Below are 20,489 nucleotides of genomic sequence, written 5' to 3'. Positions count from 1 at the left end.
TTCAACTTTCTAACCTCCCCTTATTTGAGAATGTTTTGTACGTTGAAGGGTTAAAACATAACTTGTTAAGCATTTCTTAAATATGTGATAAAAATCATAGTATTAAATTTTCTAACCTAGGGTGTGAAATTTTAAACAAAAATGGTTCAGTAATATTAACTGGTTGTAGAATGTCTGAAAACTGCTACATCGTAAGTGATTCTAGCTCATCTAATCAATTGTGTTACATGGTCCATACCGATGAGATCGAGTTATGGCGTAAATGCGTTGGACATGTACACTACCGCAATTTCTATAGATTGAGCAAAAGAGAACTAATAAGAGGTCTACCTAAATTATAAAAAGTAGACAAAATATGTGGCAAATGCCAGATTGGCAAACAAACTAGGAGTGCTCACAAAAAGGTGGACTCTAATGCCACATCTAAACCTCTCGAACTTCTCCACATGGATCTTATAGGACCAACCAGGATGGAGAGTCGAGGTGGCAAAAAATACATATTGGTAATCGTGGATGATTTTACTAGATTCACTTAGGTAGCCTTCCTAAGGGATAAATCAGAAACCCTTGATGAAGTAAAAAGGATTATCAAATGGATCCAAACTAAAAAAGGTTCTCAAGTCAGTAAAATCTATAGTGATCATGGATCTGAGTTCGAGAATAGTAGTTTTGAGAAATTCTTTAGCGATCAAGGGATATTATATGAATTCTCTGCACCTAAAACTCTACAACAAAATGGAATTATTGAAAGAAAAAAATAGAGTGCTTCAAGAAATGGCTAATGTAATGTTAAATAGTATGAAGCTCCCTAAAAATCTTTGGGCTGAAGCCGTAAATACTGCATGTTATACTATCAATCGAGTTTATACAAGTAAGTCAAATAATAAATCTGCTTATGAACTGTGGTTTGATAAGAAGCCTACTATCAAATACTTTCAAGTTTTTGACAACAAGTGCTATATTTTACGTGACCGTGAAAATCTAGGAAAGTTTGACACTAAAAGTGATGAAGGGATCTTTTTAGGATATTCTTTAAACAGTCGCGCATATTGTGTACTAAACAAAAGGACCGGTGTTATTCAAGAATCTATTAATGTGGTCATAGACAATCACTTGAATACATCTGCCCCAAGTTCAGATAATGATGAAGTTCTTTTAATTGACAAACCAAATACTTCATCAAATCAAACTGACTCTGAACTGAGGACTGTTAAAGAACATCCAACCACTCAGATTCTTAGAAACCCTCTCACTGGTGTACGCACTCGTAGACAACTAAAAGACATATGTAATTATGTATGTTTTACATCCCAGATTGAACCAGCAAACGTAAAAGAAGCTCTTACTGATGAAAACTGGATTGTTGCGATGCAAGAAGAGCTTAACCAATTTGTGAGAAATGATATTTGGTATCTTGTTCCTAAACCTAAAGATAAACATATTATAGGAACTAAGTGGATTTTCAAAAACAAGTCTGACGAACTTGGTAATATAATTCGAATCATGGCTAGACTGGTTGTACAAGGGTACACTCAAATAGAGGGTATTGATTATGATGAAACCTTTGCCTCAGTAGCTCGTCTTGAGTCAATCAGACTATTTATGTTCATTGCTTGCTTTAAAAAATTCAAAATTTATCAAATGGATGTAAAGAGTGCCTTCGTAAATGGTGATCTGCATGAAGAAGTATATGCTGAACAACCAAATGGTTTTGAAGACCCTAAGAACACTGATCATGTCTATTGCCCTTAAAAAGGCTCTCTACGGTTTAAAACAAGCTCCCAGGGTATAGTACGAGAAATTGACTAAGTTTTTACTAAGTCATGATTTTCAAATGGGAAATGTAGATAAGGCTCTCTTTGTTAAGAAACTTAATGATCACATCTTAATAGGGAAAATCTACGTTAATGATATTATTTATGGATCTACCTATTCTAACATGACTGTTGAGTTTACAGATTTAATGAAATCTAAGTTTGAAATGAGCATGGTTGGGGAATTGAATTATTTCCTAGGATTGCAAGTGAAACAAGAATCTGATGGCATTTTTATTTCTCAAACCAAATATGCTTTGAACTTAATCAAAAAGTTTGGATTTGAGAACGGTAAGAATTTTGATACTCCTATGAGTACAACTTTAAGACTCTCAAAGGACTCTATAGGTAAAAATATAGATCCTAAATTATTCCATAGTATGATTGGCAGTTTACTTTATTTAACTACTAGTAGACCTGATATTGCTTTAAGTGTTGGTATTTGCGCTAGATATCAGTCTGATCCTAAAGAATCACATTTAACAGCTGTTAAGAGGATTATGCGATATGTCGCAAGTACTGCTATATTGGGTCTCTAGTATCCATATGATACTAGTGTTCAACTGGCTGAGTACTCAGATGCTAATTAGGCTGGTAATATTGATGACAGGAAATCAACTAATGGTGGTTGTTTGTATATTGGAAATTGTTTGGTTTCTTTGTTTAGTAAGAAGTAAAGTTCTATATCACTCTCTACTACTGAGGCTGAATACATCGCAGCTAGAAATGCATGTACTCAGCTTCTTTGGATGAAACGTATGTTAAGCAATCATGGAATTACACAGGAATCAATGATATTATATTGTGATAATTTCAATGCTATAAACATTTCAAAAAATCCAATTCAGCATTCACGTACTAAGTACATTGATATTAGGTATCATTATATTCATGAATTAGTGGAAGAAAAGCTAATCTCTTTGGAGTACATTACTACCAAGACTCAACTTACTAACATTTTCACTAAATCGCTCGACAAAAGCAGGTTTAATAAATTAAAATTTGATCTTAGTATGTGTATTTTAAATTGATTATTCGTGCATATTTATATCATAGTGTATATATATTTGATAATTTATTGATTTAAATTTCAAATTTTTATGAAAAATGTATGTTTTTTTATAGTACACGACCAGTCGTGGACGTGCTCGACCAGTCGTGGCACGACCGATCGAGGACGACCCACAACCAGTCTTGCCTAGTTATTTCCTTTATTATTGGCAATCCTTCTTTTCCAAATTTATTTTTTCTTCCTTTGTCATATTGTGACAAAAAGGGGGAGAAGATTTCAAGCAATTTGGATTGATTGGAATGGATATATGGATTGTGATGTTGGGGAAGTAGCATTAATTTTTACGATATATATGTGTGTGCTACTCAGGGGGAGTAAATAAGTAAGGAAGAATTTGTGCTAGTTAATGACAACTGGTGCATGATTCTTTAACTAGGCTGTAACTGGTTCTCTTATATATGCTGGTGCATGATTCGTGCTTCTCTTATTTTGATTGGAGTATGTTTTATCACAAATTTGACAAAGGGGGAGATTGTAAGTGCTATGGTTTTATGCTCCTTTGGTTGTCAAATTTTGTGGTGCCAAAACCTCAATTTATGTCTTGTGTAGCTCATAGGTATATATGTTTAAGACATTACATCACCTCTCTAAACACTTTACTTTAAGTCAAGAATGAAGAAATTCTTCAAACCATTTCAAGAAATGCATGTACAAGATACAACAAAAGAAGTGATCATGTTCAAAGACTCAAGTTAGTGTACAACGCAAGATGAAATGTAATTCAAGCTCTAGAAGATCTCAAGCTCAAGGTTACATTAAATAGAAAGATCTCAAGCTTCACAATCTTCAAAGGCCAACTATCATCTGAAGAAATGAAGTCTCAATGTTCATACCTCACTTTCAAGGTATGATTGACCTTAGATTGACCTTAGGATAGGTCATTTTGTATACATAATTCAAATTGAATTATTTTATAGATGTTTGGTCTGTTCTAAGACTAATTCTGAACTCTGTTCGACTAGTCCTAGCTCTAGCTCGACCAGTCCAAGATATTCCTAGACCAGTCCTAAGTTGTTGCAATTTTTTAAAATTTTTTGGTTAAGCTATGACCAGTCCTGGAAACTTTTCGACCGGTCATAGGAATAGTGTCGACTCGTTCTAGGACCAGTCGTGCACCTTTGACTTAAACTACGGCGATCAAATCAGGTGCCTCACAACCAGTCGTAAGATGCTCACGACCAGTCGTGGAGGGCTCACGATTGGTCGTGGACACCCTACGACTAGTCGTGAAACGGTTTTATCCGATCGCGCTTAAAAGTTTAAAAATCTTGTCGGTCTATGACCAGTCGTAGTGTCCTCAGGACTAGTAGTAAATGCAATTTCTGCAACTATAAATAGAACACGAATTTCAGAGTTTTACAACGCAATTCAAGTAAAATCAAGGCATCACTCTGAGTTAAGTCTGTGTTCATTCTTAAGCTAATTGTGCATGTTTAATATTCTCTTTTGTTAGCTTTTTCTTATTTGATTTTGCTTCTGCATTCCAATCTAATTTGAAAGAGGAATTGGGATATTCCACTTCTTGAAATCAAAATCAAATAGAGCTAGCCCTAATTGGATTTAATTTAAAATCAATTAGAACTTAGAACCATTTCAAAGTGAGTATTGGACATTGAACTTCCACATTCAAACTTTTACTCCGATTGGTTCTTCCGGGCTGCTACAAAAGGAGTCTAGGTATTTTACTATATTGTAAATTTCCTTCATTTTGGTTTTTGTTTGAGATTAAGCTAGAAAAAATCTCAATCTATTGGTTATCTGAGGAGAGCCAGGAAAACTCAGAAGTGGGGTTTTTGAATTGTGTAAGCCCATTGAAAGACACAATTGTGAAGATTTTATGTGAACATGTGAAACCTATTTTCCTAGTGAACGCTGATATCCCCTGTGTGAGGATATTAAGAGTGGAGTAGCAATCTGTGTGGCTGTTGTTTAACAGTTGGTGAACACACAGGTAAACCACTATAATTCTTTGTGTATTGTGATTTGAATGTTTGCTTAATTTCTATATCATTTATCATTCAAAATTATGGGATGTATGTGTGGATGTGAATGTTGTAATATTTACATTTCAAGCACTGTGGGGAATGTTATAATAGTTTAGATTTCAATTCTTGTTATTTCCTTTCTGTTCATTTACAGTTTTAGCTTTTAATTCTCTAATTGTTCTAGTAAGGTTGTCCTACCATAAACCCTTGGTTTTCATGGTGAAAGGTTGTCCTTAAAACAATTAGATTTTGTGATTGCTTTACCTTCTGTATTGCGAATTATTATCTTTCCTATTCTTGGCTATCTTATTGTTTTATTCCACTGTTATTATTTTAAATTTGGCATAGTCCTATTCACCACCCCCAACCTCGCCCCCCCCCCCCCCCCCGCTATGACATATTGTTAGGCCTTTTCAATTGAGAGTCACCATTTTGGCGCCATTACAGCACCTATTGATGACATGTGTTCTTTTAATTATCTAGTTGTTATTGTTGAACATAAAGATCTCCAGTGGAGTCGCCATTTTGTTTTAACAAGAAACGAAGTATCATGAATGGGAATATTTATGTTCAACATTAACAAAGGCTAATAGAAGAACAAACATCATCTTTAGCTTTATTAATTTTGAATTTGTATTACATTCCTCATGTTTCCCTTGATTCTAAACAAAGTATATTTAAATTAATATTAATATAATGAAAGGCAAGAGAGTAATTCAATGGCTATTCCAGCAGCATTCCGGCTTACAAAGTGTTTGTCGCAATGACAAAGGAGTTCTGTGGATTTGAGACCACCTATTCCACACCGATACACTTGAAATATCAGTACAAAAGACCAACTCGCAGGAGATTTCGAATCTCGCGAGGGAATACCACCAAATACTTAATTATTCATATAAATGTACATGTTAGGCGGTCGCGCAACAGGACTTAGCCCTGCTGCCCTACTCTGTAGACTTCTTCTTCTCATTCTATGCTTCTCCCATGCCACACTGTGGGATACCTAAAGAAGCTCTCGAAGAATCTTTGGACTTTCTCTGACTTCTCTGGGACTCCTCACTTGTGAATGAATAAAATGAGAGGAGAATGGGGTATTTATAGGCCTTCACACGTGTGAACTGGAAATCCCCACAACATGGGTCAATTGCATGATGCACAACATACTCTTGTTGCGCAACTGCGCAATAGGTCCTTTTCAACCTGCCCTCCTGATACAACTTCCTTGTAGTCTCTCTAGTGTTGCGCGACCACTAAATAGACTTATATTGTGCGATTGCGCAACAAGGCTATCTTATGTAAATTATTGTATTCTGTGCTCCAACAAATAATAACTCAGTGAGACCGAGGTCAATCCACATAAAATGGGAAACACATCTAGAACTAGTCTAAAGGTAAATGCTTTGTTTGGATTTTTAATACAGTGAAGTAGAACGGGTTTAAAATAAATAATAAAAATGACTAAAAATCTAGGAATCCACTTATAGCAATCACAATATATAATTCACTGATTGAATTTTTATAACTCAATTGAAATTGAAGTCCTATCCTATCCAATCAGAAAATAATTCTATTAAATCAATCATCAACACCAATAAAACATGAATTCAATTGAATGATCCTCTTATAAAGCACTCGGAGGTCAATTGCAAGGAATCAAGAGTACCTGTTGTAAGTAAGGTCTACAATAGATTAATCAATTATACAATTTGATTCCTTTTCTAATCAAGCTAAGCAATTACTAAATCAAAGCATTCATTATAACCATAATTCATAACAAATTCAGAAATAAATAACTCAAATGCTTTAAAATACAATCCAAACCAATTCAATCTACTAACATCATTCAAACCATTATTATTAAATCAAATAGAATAAATTCTATAATTAACTACAGGCTTCATCCCTTAACCTTAGCTAAGATATTAGCCTAACATGGCTAACAGTATAGAATAAAAGAAAACATGAAAAATAAAATATAATTGAAGGATTGCAAAAGAAGGATGAATCCATGGAAGCTCCGTCAACCATTGGCCTTTCTCCTAAGCCCTAATTCATACTTTAAATGGCCTAAAATACCTATTTAAATAGGAAAATTCCACACCAGCTTCGCACTATCTTGAATTTTTGCACTTTTGATCTACTTCAGTTGCATCGACGATAACCTTCGGTCACACTGAAGGGGTCTTTCGGTTGTAGTTGAATTTTTTCATAATACCTCTGAACTCTCTATCTCTCTCAAGTCACACCAAACCCTCCTTTGGTGGGATTGGACATCACTTCGGTCACACCAAATCTTCAAGCCAAATTAAGTCTTAAATCCATTTTTTCTTGTTGGATTATTTTTAGCACCTTTGGTCAAACCAAACCAAACTTAGGTGGGACTGAACAGTCTGTTATTTTTGTTATCTCATTGTATGATTTTTCAGATTTTTCTCCATCTTTAGTGCTTGGTTTTCTTAGATCATTGGTACTTGAATTCTTTAATATTGTCTTCCAAATCTCCAATTCTTCATTGCCTTTGAGCTTAATCTTTTTTTGAGATTTAATGCTTCCTTCTTAAGCATGATTTTATATTTGTCTTTCGAATTACCTCGCATGTATAAAACATATGTTAGTAAGTTAATTTAGCACTTGAATGCATGAAAACTAATGCAATTGAGAGGACAAATATGCAATATTTAAGCTTGATCATATATCGGTTAGGAACGTGCGCATTAATGAGAGGATAATCATGAATTCTCGTATGATTCAATTTCTTGTTATGTGTCACAATGGCGGCCATGGAAAAAAGCATCACCATCATTAGTTTTCGTCTTAACCCCAAAAAATTCAATAAGGAGTTGACACATGGAAGGAAAAATCGATCGCATTTATTATATAGAATAATGGACCACTGTTGCTTCACATTTTTGCCCAAAGATGAAGTGACTTGAAGGGCAATGTTGTATCCTATTTTTACCATTCTTGGGAAAACCAATTAGCAAAAGAACACGTGTTGTTGCATGAGAAGTATATAGCATGCATAAGATCTACAAAGATATTTCGAGTGCGTGTTGCAGAGATAACAGCTGGCACTAGTTGGATAATACATGTCAACATGGTCGAGCAGTGAAAGACAGAACGTGGTTTAGAGAAAAGTGGTGTTAAAGCAGTTACTAGGACAGGTGTCTAGGAAGAGTCTGAAGGGCCAAAGTGGTGTTGAAGCAATTGTTATAACTGATGGAATGTGGGAAAAAGCATCTAGATGGTTATCTCAAGGAGATCTATAAATAGTAAAGAGATTCAACGAAGCAAAGTGTCTCATACCAACCCAATCAAATAAATCAACCTACCAATTATCCTTTATGTTTCTAAGTATAATCTATCTTTTACATTCTTTAGCATAACCAGTAGCCTAATCTTACCTTAGAAGTAGCAATAATCCAGTAGTTGTAATCCTTAGTTGTAATCTAAGTCTATGCTCATACACTAGATGATTTCTACTGAAATACAAGCAATTCTCTCAGAAAGGTGCTTTGTAGTTACTCTATACGATCAACCATAAGTGTTTCCTTTTTATTTTTCTTTTGTATCTAAAAGTTCTTTCATACGGAAGGTAAGGTGATCGAACAAACCTCGAGTGCATGGTTGTGATATAGTAATAACTCAGTGAGACAGAGGTCGTACCCATAGAGACTTATATTTATGCGATTTCTGGAACACTTTATAATTATAACTAGAATTAAAACTAACTTATGAAATTAGATTCAAGAAGTAGTGATGTGATTGAGAAGGAATTTAATAGAGATAAAACACTAGAGCCCCAAGAATCCATTTATAGCCATCATTAATGTTTAAATTACTTAATTCAATCATATAATTCAACTGGAAGAACTCTTATCCTATCCAGCTGGATAATAGAGCGGTTAAATTATTATTCATATATTAGAACATATTTGAACTTCACTTGAATTGGTTCTCATATAAGGCATCAAAGTATTGATCGCAAGAAATTTGAAGCATTTATCATGCCTGGAGCCTATGTTAAATCAATGAATTTTTAGATCAAACTCTTATAAAATAGATAAGAAATTACTCTTAGTTTTCCTAAGCATCCAATGTGCCCAGAGTAGACAATGAATCAAAATAAAATAAAAATAAATCTTCATTCAAACCAAATATCAATGAATTGTTTAACAATCAAACAAATTACCTAAATCAAAGTAAACTAAGCATTAAGAGTAATTATATGCTTCACCTCTTAGTCCTAACTAAGATATTAACCGATCAAAGACATTATTAAATTAAAACTCAAAAGAAAAATATAAAAATAGAAGAAGAACCAAAGGATTGGAAAATGAGGAAGACTTCGAAGAAGCCCCACAACTCCTTGATTTATCCCTTCTACCCTAATTTATATATAGGAATGCCTAAAATATCCCTTTAAATAGGAAAAATCTGCACTGACTTCAAACTGACTTCAAATTTATGCACTTTTATTGTACTTTGGTCACACCAACTGTAGGCTTTGGTCATATCAAATATCATTTCGGTTGCACCAATTAGTCACTCAGTTGCAACCAAATTTCTTCAATTTGCATCTGAAGTCTCTGTCTTCATTTGGTCACACCGAACCTTCTTTCAGTGGCACTGAACATGGCTTCGTACGCACCAAATATCAATCCGAATTATCTCCAAAAATCACAGTTTCTTATTGAACTTTTCTATGCACATTTGGTCGGACCGTACTAACATTAGGTGGGACCGAGCAGTCTGTTATTTCTATTGGTGTATTTTGTGCTTTTGTCAGTCTTTTCTCTCTCCTTTATACTTAGTTTCCTTGGATCTTTGGTACTTGAAATCATTATTACTCACCTCCAAATCTTCAAATCTTCACTTGGTTATTCTTTGAGCATGAAATCTACTTTTTAATCGTTCTTTTCACCTTAACTCTCCAAATCACCTCGCATAGAAAAATATATATAATTAGGTCAATTAAGCGCATCTATGCATGTAAAATAATACATAATAAGAGAGAAATATACAATATTTCACACTTAACATAAAGGTGCAACCTATTCTCGGAGGACGGACCCTACCCTCCAATAATCATCTAATCATTTAAACAACATCTTGCAAGTGGCTGAATAAGTGATCATTCTTTTTAGATCTCGATCATATACGATCAATTCTAACGTATCTGCCTATCTTGGAGCTTGGGGTCAAAGTTGTTCGGTTGGAATCGAGCCGCACAGTCGGTTCAACATGCCCGCACACATCACATATGAATGATTTCTAAGAATTGAGAGGCCAATAGTGCCTAGCACAGCTATAAAAGACCTGTCAAGCGAGCATATCTTATCTCATAATTAGATATGATCTCATCCGCAAGGCCATCTCTTACTGTCATTCCAAAATGAATTTTTTTTCTAGAGACGTTCGGGGAACCAACAATGATCCAGAAGATTCTAAAGATCTGCATATTGAACCAATCTCCAAATGAACCCAGCCTTGGATTGGGCCACGATCGGGAGGAACAACCACACCATGTAGGTTGGGTCCGCAACCATAACCCGTTCGGAATCAAGAGAATAGGAGAGTTCGATGTGACTAAGCCCATCTTCAATTGGTATCTGGTGTTAAATCACACTTTTGTCGGGAACTGGGTTATCTACATCAGATCACCATAGTAAACGGCTATGATTAAGAAAAAGATACTCCCTTGATCAAACCGAAAGGGTCCTATAGGGGAGCATCTACATGTAGGGGTGAAAATTTGGGATCTAGTCACTATTAACATTTTAGAAATCTTCTTGGTTAAGAGCTTTCAGATCTAGGGGGGAAAAGTTTGCACATCCGGAAAGCCCGCACGAAGAATCCCAAATGACTTAAAATCCTAGCGAGGGGCTTTCACCGCCTCGAGAAAGCTATAAAAGGAAACCCAAAGAAGAGCTCAAGGCCCCATGCCAAACACATCTATCTACATGTCTACTTTACATTCATACCTATTTTACTTTTCCTATCCTAGTTTACTACTACCCAATGGCTCCCACTCTAGTACGTTTATCTTAAGAGTAAATTAAATATCTGCAACCTTAAGTTGTTAAATCCTCATGTCCATCTGAGTTTTGTTTTAGTTCATCATACACCGGTCATATCCTGTTGACCATCTACCTCGATCATCTGTTCCAATAGGCGTATCAAGTATTTATCTTACTTCTCACTTTGATAAGAGTGTAAAGCACGACAGTTGTAATAGGGCCAATACATTAATAAAGATCGATCATGTTTATGATAATATTTATTTTGTTATGTGCAAATCTTTTATTCTAATTGAGGAATACCACATGAAAGCACTAGTGAAATAGAAAGTCTTTAAACTGGTCGATTTCGTAATCATTAATACGAGGCAAAAATAACTCATTCTTGAGGGCTAACCCATTTCCTTGCTTAAATCGCCTAAGTACGATATGCATTAAATCAATCAGTCGGTGGTCGAGAGGAATATTAATCTAGATCTAGTCTCCAATCTATCCATCTTGGTGCTGTGATACTGACCAATTCAGTCAATATTCTTGAGTCAAGCAAACTCCGGTACACCCACGCAATCATACACACACACATACTTTCAATACAGGTTCCCAGTCAAACAAGTGGCCTTAACGGGCCGAATTGATAACAACACCCACCATTGAGATCTTTATATTTTATGGTCTACATGTTGCTCGTACCTATATATACATGCACCATTTCCCCATTACCTCACTTTCCCCTAAGCCGGAAATAAATTTTGCAAAAAAAAAAAATTAAATATATAAATCCCATAAAGGCACATGTGTTATAAATAAATAAATAAAAACCTGAGATTGGAAATGAGACGTGGGGCTCTTGCCAATGAAACCTTAGAAAAAAGGATTAATCATATACATGTAAATAGTGTAATACAAAACGACTGATAACTTGTCATGTTCCTCCATCATTGTCGCATTTTTCATGTATTAATTGTTTCATCAGGTGGGCCCCTGCTGTTGAAGTTGCATAGCTAATGACAATCACACCTCTTGGATTAACATAACCATGCAACAGGGGACTTTGCCTGCCGAATGTGGACGCCATGGGTCTTTTAAACAAGTACTTTTTCTACTTACAGATAAGTTACTTATTTCAGATAAGTAAATACCGTTTATTATTAGTTATAAGTAACTTTTTTTCCTAAAAGTATTTAATTACTTCAGTTAATTTTATTTTTTTACTTTTTTATCCGTCATGAGTCTCTGAAGAAAGACATAAGAGAGCCAAAAGTGAGAATAAGCTGATAAGTATGTTGGTTATCAAACATACTTACACGATAAATAAGTAGAAACCAAAATAAGCTAATTATGGCACAAGTAGCTTTTATCCAAAGTAACTTAGGATCCATACGCCCCTTTGGCATCCATCCGTAGGTCGCTCATGGAAGTCACTGCAACCAATGGACCCAATGATCAGCTGTCCAAATTTGCAGTTTGGATTATTAGCAATTGATTCCCCAACCTTTTTTGTCGCATTTCTATCTAATCTGCCAACATGCGTGGATCTTGACATTGATGTCTTGTACGCCGGACCGGAATCCTTTTCAACACGTGGTTTACGCGTAAAACACGCAGGCTCTTTTGCGGCCCACCATGTACAACATGTGAAATCCACTCGGTCCATCAGATGTTTTCCTTGATGCTAGGCCCTTGGACCAAAACTAAGCCATATCCACAACTCTGATGAGCCACACCAAAGGCCAAAGTAGGGATGGGACGTCAACTATGGTTTGTGTGGGTCCACCATGGAGTGTATCTTTCATGGAACATGTTCATCAGGTCTGATTCAGCATGATGAAGGGAAGATACAATTATCAGCCTGATCTAAAGATCAGGTGGGCCACAACACTTGAACTTAGTGGTTTTAGGCTTTACATTGTTCCCATTTTCGTGGCCCATCTGAGTATTTTATAGGCTGATTTTTAGTATAATTATTTTTTTTTAATGGTAAAGATATGGTATATCACCTGGTGGATGGAGTGGATATCATATATGCAACATGGGTGGGCCCAAAGAGCTTGGGTATTTTGCGTGCGATCTGTAAGCTGTGGGGCGTTTTTGCAGCAGAGCCACGTGAGACGGTCCTAGCGTGAAGTTTTGGATTGAAGAAGGCAGTCGTCATGCATGTCTCAGTCATCACGTGCAATCACGTGCATGCATTCACATGCCAATCCAGTATTAGCCAAGGACATGGATGTCAATTACCTGCAACCCCAACCACTGTGGGGCCATTGTCTATCCGTTCAGTACATAGGCAAAAATAGAATAAAGATCCAAAACTCAAGTGGATCACACCACATTTAACAGTTGAGGAAGGAACAACTGGCTGTTGAAACCTTCTCAAGGCAATGAGGCTGATATTTTTGTTCTCCCTTCATCCAGCAAGGCTGGGGCCTAGAAAGGTTTCAACAGTATTTAGTTCCACCACGTAATCTAGTAAGATTAAGAACCATTTACTATTTTACTTTTAACCATTCGTTGGTTCAAATTCATTGGTGTGCTTGATCAATGTCATTTTATAGATTGATGATAGGTAGTATTTCTTGATCAATGCCATTTTAGACATATATGCTCCATCAATTTGATGCTGTATTATTATTAGTTGATCAATGTAATTTTAGACATGGCACGTGTTTGAACATATCCATCCATCATGCACAAGTGGATATGTTCTTTCAAACACTTGGAAAGTATGATCAACTAATTAATGTGTCATTGGCAAACATTTCTTTCAAACATTAGTAGGAATTGCTTATGCAAAATCGATCAAAGAAAGCAATTTCTTGCAAGATAGTTCGGATCATTCTATCCTAGTGATTTCAGAAAAAAGCGGGGTCCACAGGATGGATGGTTCATATTAATGATCTACCCTTTTTCTACTAAAGGACAACACAGTGAGTGTTCCATGCTAACGATCAGACCTTTTCTACTACATAGAATCCTATCAACTGACTAGAAAGCACAACACTCGGGCTTTGTGGGGCCCACCGAGCCGTGCGCTTTACATTCACCCCCATCCATCAACCGCAAGCGTGCTGTTTGTGAGATATCCACCCCGCCATCCATTTTTTCATCTCAGGAAGGACATGAGCCCAAAAATGAGTGGTTCCAAAACTCAAGGGGGCCTCACGACAGGAAAAAAGTGCAGAGGGAAATGCCTACCATTGAATCTTTCCTGGGGTCCACCCTTATGTTTAGGAGCCAAACCAATCATAAGGTCATTCCCACTGGGATGAACTGAAAACACAAAAATATTAGCCTGATACAAATTCTGTGGCCCCGAGAATGCTTCAAAGTGGGTGGGTGTTCAAATCCCCACTGCTTCCTATCGCATGGCCCACTTGAGTTTTTGGATCTGCCTCAGTTTTCGTCTCATGTCCTACCTAACATGAGCTGGCAAAATGGACATCACGGTGGGCCCCACCTAGCGTTGGGTGTTGCAGGCAAACCATGTCCTCATCTTTACCACTTGGTTTGATAGTGGGCATTAATTAACAGCGTATGGCATTTAAATAATTGATGCAAGACAAAACGAACTGATATTCCAACAGGGGTGCGATAGGTGGCATTTAAATAAATGATGCAGACAAAAAAGGAAGTGATAATGACTTAAATTTTGAAAATTTGTAGATGCAGCATGCCACAAAAGTGTGAAATAATTCCCAACACCCCATTTTGCAGCGGAATTGGAGGAATCCTCTGCAAACAACAAGATGGACCATCAAACTTTTTCTTCTCTCTTCTTTTCTTTTCGAACGTTGATGCTAAACTGAATTTTTCATATAATATGGCATGTTCAAAGTGCAACACGCTACCTAATGAATGGCATGAATCTCTAACACACGTTTCCCTCCCTCAAATGCCATCCACTCATTTGTGGTCCCCAAGTCGTTTCTAACCTTTCATGCATGTGTAAGTAGTAATCTTCGGAATCGGAATTGCCGCAATTGTTCAAAAAAGTAACATAAACAGGCCCTCAGAGAGACTTCTCTAAACATTCATTTTCTTTGTAACCTGTAGATCCACTGATCAAATGACCAGACCTATTTTTGGCAAATGACTTCCCCATGGTACATTTTAAATGGGACCCATAATTTGGATAGTCTACTTTGAATGCTGGATTGCTATGCATGCAATTTGTAAGTGATTTCTAAGTGCTGCTGTACCATCCATCACACAGAATATCCAAGTCTCTCTTTATTCAAAACCATGAAAAGTACCTTTTCCTATTGTAATATTGAATGAATGCTTGCAAACACAACAATGCACAGAACCTTCAAGGGCAGATCCCACCATTAAGATTTATCAGCTCAAAATCAGGTCGATCCACTCACTACCAAAACAAACTAGGTAGTGGTCTGATCCAAAATACATGTGTGGACCACCTGATGTGTAAGCCAACCTGATTTTTGAGTCGGGTGACCAAGATGGGGCCAACCTTTCCAATGGCATCACACATGCCCAAGGTGGGTGGCCACTTACCACCTTACCACCTATTGAGCCAATATAGAGGAGTGGCATTCATAGCTGCAGATTTAAAAAAGATTACAACATTAGCAGAGGAGAAACTTATTCATATCCAGAAGTATTCATCCCCACTGCAGGTAGAAATGAGAGATGATTGTAGAGCCAGACAAGCATAAAGATTTTTATCTTCTTTTTTATTTTTACAGCAGCAAAAAAATGTGTACCTTTATCTCAAGTGCTCCAAAGAATCAAAAGTTTTCTCATGCAACGGATGTATAATACTGGGTGGGAACCGGGTACACAGAATCTACAGTATCTACACTCAATAATGAGGCACTGGCCATGGGTGCAGAGCCCATTTGAAGCATCCAGATAAACATATGGAACGCTCAAAGCCAACCAATTGGATCCCTCGAATTGCCTCGCTAGAAAAGATAACATCAAAATATCTAGCAGAAAAAGAAAGAACAACAAGATTATGCAAATTTACCCCCTTGCTTCAGTGGTACTGGCATCGTCATCTGATCGAGTGCCCAATTTTACAATATCTTCAACAAGAATCTTGCCATCTGTTTATGAGGAAAATGGGAAGAAAAAAAAAAAAAAAAAAGTGGTCACTATCTGCAACGTTATTGATTAATTCCAAAATTCGGCAAGGAAACATGTGATCTCACCTCTATCTTTGGAAAGGTTGCGGATTAGTTCTTGGATGCCCTCCTTTCCTATTGTGTCCTTGAGGTATGTGGCTGCAGCTGCTACCTCCTCTGGGGTCACCTTGCCGTCATGATCCCTGCACATAGATGGTAAAAGTGTTCAGCTGATTTTTACATATGAAAGTGGAGGTCTTGAGCTCCATAAATGAAGAGGAAGTTAAGAAAATATCCAACTTGGTAGATTCAATAAAAATAGTTATCTTTTTTTATCGATGTATTTTATTTATTTGTTTATTTGATATATATATATATATATAGAGAGAGAGAGAGAGAGAGAGAGAGAGAGAGAGAGAGAGAGAGAGAGTGTGTGTGTTACAATATGGATGTACTTTTTCTACGATGGTTTATCTCAAATTATCACAACAGGAGCCTCAAACTTTCACAATCACTAAGACAACAACTGCGCCTTTCTTTCCCATGACAATAAAAGCACTAGTGTAGTTACATATCAATTTCAATCAACCACAGAAACTACTTTAACCATTTTTCAATAATAGAGACAACTTGATCCTTTGTCTTGAGTCTTGACTGTCGTGCAAACAAGACAAACTTCTCAATCTTGAGGCATCCGTCTTTAATTCACTCTCAATCCTGATGGAGTTGCCTTTGATTAACTTGGACCTACAATCCTTCTTCATATGCCCCAATGCTTTATGTAATTGAAGAATTAGAAACTATTCAGCTTTTGAGGCTTCTCTATTTCTTCATGTTGTTTTCCAAAATTTGTCTTTCATTAGAAATATTGTTAGCAAGTTTTTCTTCTTCCAGTCAGGATTAAAACCTTTCTTTCAATTTCCAGAAAATAATGCCTCTTCAGAAAGTAAAACTTCTGCCATTTGCTAGAACAAGAGTTCTTGAAAACATTTTGAAATTCAACGAGTTAGATTGCCCGTCCTTAAAGAGATGTAACAACAGGGATATAATCCTTTCGAACGCCTGGATCAAACATCTCTTTAGTCTAGCTTCTCTCACGGGTTCATCTAGATCCAAAATCTAAATCTCAACACCAATATCTGTAACTTCTTAAAAAATTGAGATATTGACATATTACCAAGGTTTTTGAGTATCGGTATAGGCCTGGCTGGCCGATACAATAAGGGGGGCATAGCGGCGTGTGTGAGTGTGTGTGTGTGTGTGTGTGTCTATTTTGGCTATGCATTTGATGGTGTAACGGGTCATTATTTGGTAAAAAAGTTCTGTCAAGCAGTGTCAGCTTGACCTGCAAGGACCTAAGAGAACACAAATCACACACTTGGTGGATTAGGGCCCTAAGAATGACTTGTGATAAGACAATCGAGTTCCATGTACCAGTGGCTCTTCATCAAGGGTCGATGCTAAGCCCGTACTTTATGGGTAATACAAAATTAAAATATTTGACTTCCCCAAACCTGACAATTCAATACAGTACAAAGATTGGGTGGCAGAGGAGGATCAAATTAGGACTTTGCTATGGAATAGTATGGAACATTAGATTAGTGAAAATGTTATATTTTTCGAGACAGCACAGTCTGGGATAGCCTAAAGGAGAAGTATTTTGGGGAAAAAGAACTTAACTCGGATCTATGAGTTACTTCAAAATATTTTCGCTCTTCAACGAGAAGATGAGAGCATCGAAGAGTATTATTTTTCCTTGTGAAGCATGTGGGAAGAACTAATCGTATATCAACCCATATCTACATATTATGAGACTGCGAGGGCAAAGAAAGGAATTCCATATTGCAAAATTCTTCTCTGGTCTTCATCCTAAGTTCAAGCTTGTCGCAGCTCAATTCTTAAAGGTAGCGAGATCCCATTTACTGCTGAGGCTTTTGCTCGTGTTCAGCATGTGGTCGGTATACATAATTCATCTTCGTCAGATTATTCTGTATTTGTCTGCATCTGGTCAAGGAGATTAGGGAAGTTGTGGTGGTCGTTTTGGTAGTAGAGATATGGAGGGGAAGTCTCTTTGGAGACTGAAATAATTTGGGAGGCCATGGAACATATTTCAGTGGTAGTGGTCATGGTAATCAACAATGCACTCATTGTATTCTCAGTAACCACACAGCAGACAAATATTGGGATCTTGTTTGTAAGCCCGCCTGGGCGAATCAGATTTGTTCCTCTGATGATGGCACCAAGGTTTATGCCTCCGAGCCTATCTCCTCTGCTTCTAAACCCAATACTTCAGGTGATACAATTACACAGTCCAAAGAAGGATATGCCAGACTTCTGAAGGATCACTTTACACACGCATCATCATCCACAACTACTCTCAGGTACCATTCATCTTACATCGTGTGATAGTGTACCCTAGGTCATTGATTAAGGAGCTTTCAATCATATGACCGGTAAGCATAGTGTGTTATCTCAGTTAGTACAGTCGTCATCCAGCTGTTCTGTCACATTAGTAGATGGTCTCAATTAGTACAATCATCATCTAGGTCTTCTGTCACATCAATAAGTGGTACTTCAATCCATGCGTCTGAATAGGGTATAGCCTATCCTGCCCCATTGCTTTCATTATCGTCAGTGCTTTACACTCCTAAATTTCCTTTGAGTTTGTTATCGGCGAGTAACCTAACCAAGTACTTTGTTTTGTCACATTTTATCATTCTTAATGTCAATTCTACAATCTAAAGATGGGGAGGATGATTGGTGGGACCTTCGATCGCACCTTTAGGAACCTTAACAAACATGTTGTGGTCATGAGCAGTAGGGTTATCATGCTTACTAGGGAGTGGGCCCCTAATGTTTTCTCTTGGGATTTTCTTTTTCTTTTTCTTCTTTGTTTCTTTCCACATGCCTTTATTTTTTTTTCTTTTTTTTTTTTTAAATAAAAAAAAAAAAAAAAAACAAAAAACGAGGGTACAAAGCAAATGAACTTTATTACCTCGATCGTAGAATAATTAGAACTGCATTACAGAGATACATCATACATTCCACACTTGGTCATCCCTCCTTTAAGTAGTTTGAAAAGTCTAATCTCATCTTATTGCATGTATCTAGGTTAGAATGTGAAACATGTGAATTGACTAAACATCATAGAGTATCTTTTCTTCCTTGTCTAGATAAAAGAAGTGATAAACCTTTTTATTTAATAAATTCAGATATCAGGGGTCCAATTCATCTTACTAGTTTATCTATTTAAATACTTTGTTATTTTTGTAGATGATTATTCTCGTTGAGATCAATAAGAAGTGTTTTCTTGCTTTAAAGAATTTCATATGGAAGCACAAACTTAATTCAATTCTAGGGTTCATGTTTTGCATTCAAATTATGCTAGAGAATATTTATCTCATGAATTGAATTCAGACCTTTCATCTCATGGCATAATTTACCAAACTTCATGTACAGACACACGACAACAAAATGGGGTCGCGGAAGGTAAGAATCATCATTTACCTAAGTTTGCTAGAGCCTTATTGTTGAATATGTAGGTTCCGAAAATATTTTGGAGTGGTACAATCTTAATTGCATGCTCCTTGATAAATCGAATGCCTTCATCTATCCTAAATGAAAAGTCACGCATCTCTGTCTTGTGACTTCATATTCCCACCCCTACTGTATTCCTCCCAAGGTGTCTGGTTGTGTATGCTTTGTGAATAATCTTGAACATATTCAAGACAAGTTTGAACCATGGGCTATCAAGTGTATCTTTCTTGGGTACTCTTGTACCCAACAAGGATACAAATGTCATCATCCTGTCCCCGAAGATGTTATGTGTCAACTGATGTCACATTCTTTAAACTCAGTCCATATTTCTCCAAGGAAAGTCTTTAAAGTTTGAAGAAAGCTTCATCACTACACTTCGTACTAGATATTACCACTGGAGTTGGGGAGATGTCTATGCAATGTGCAAATCGGCCTTTGCAAGTCTGCTCCAAATGTTACAAATGTGGAGATGAAGTACATATAATCATGACTTCTACCAATCTTATAGATCCATCCGAAGATCATCATTCTTTTGAGTCTTTGCCTCATATTTCGACCAGAAACAAGTATCGGAGATTGGAATATCCACATTCAATAATAACAAAGGAAAGTCGAAGAACAAATGTCATCACTTTATTTCATTAATCTGAATTCTTATTACATCCCTCTCATTGCCCTTGATTCTAAAACAAAGTACATTTTAATCAACATAATGGAAAATAGTTTAATCATAATTTCGACAACATCTCGGCTTGTATAGCGTCCATCGCAATGACAGAAGAATTGCTTCACACCAATATACACGGAATATGCGCATAGGAGATCGAATCGCGGAACAATCCGAATTCTGCGGAGAGACATAATCGTCAAACATATATGTATCGGGGACTCCTATTGTGCGGCTGTACAATAGGCTTCTGCTATGCTCCGTGCATCTTCTTCCTCCTTTTCTCTTCTTCGGTGAGCACTGCGGGATA

At 36.7% G+C, this 20,489-nt stretch overlaps 1 protein-coding gene across 2 annotated transcripts in view; it reads right to left on the bottom strand.

Annotated features, from left to right (window-relative positions):
• Window positions 1-15,557: 15,557 nt before the first annotated feature.
• The window catches only part of LOC131246043 (uncharacterized), a 75,912-nt gene continuing 70,980 nt past the window's right edge, over window positions 15,558-20,489 (bottom strand). For both annotated transcript variants that reach the window (XM_058245912.1, XM_058245914.1), the window contains exons 14-15: window positions 16,063-16,178; window positions 15,558-15,957 (exon numbers count right to left, since the gene is read on the bottom strand). In XM_058245912.1, coding sequence (XP_058101895.1) covers window positions 15,875-15,957; window positions 16,063-16,178 — 199 coding nt within the window. In that variant the 3' untranslated portion in view covers window positions 15,558-15,874. The remainder of the gene's footprint in view (window positions 15,958-16,062; window positions 16,179-20,489) is intronic.

Source organism: Magnolia sinica, chromosome 5 (genome assembly GCF_029962835.1).
Source record: "Magnolia sinica isolate HGM2019 chromosome 5, MsV1, whole genome shotgun sequence".
Lineage (NCBI taxonomy): Eukaryota > Viridiplantae > Streptophyta > Magnoliopsida > Magnoliales > Magnoliaceae > Magnolia > Magnolia sinica.
Note: the sequence above shows the minus strand (reverse complement) of the source record. Positions and strands in the feature narration are given on the sequence as shown.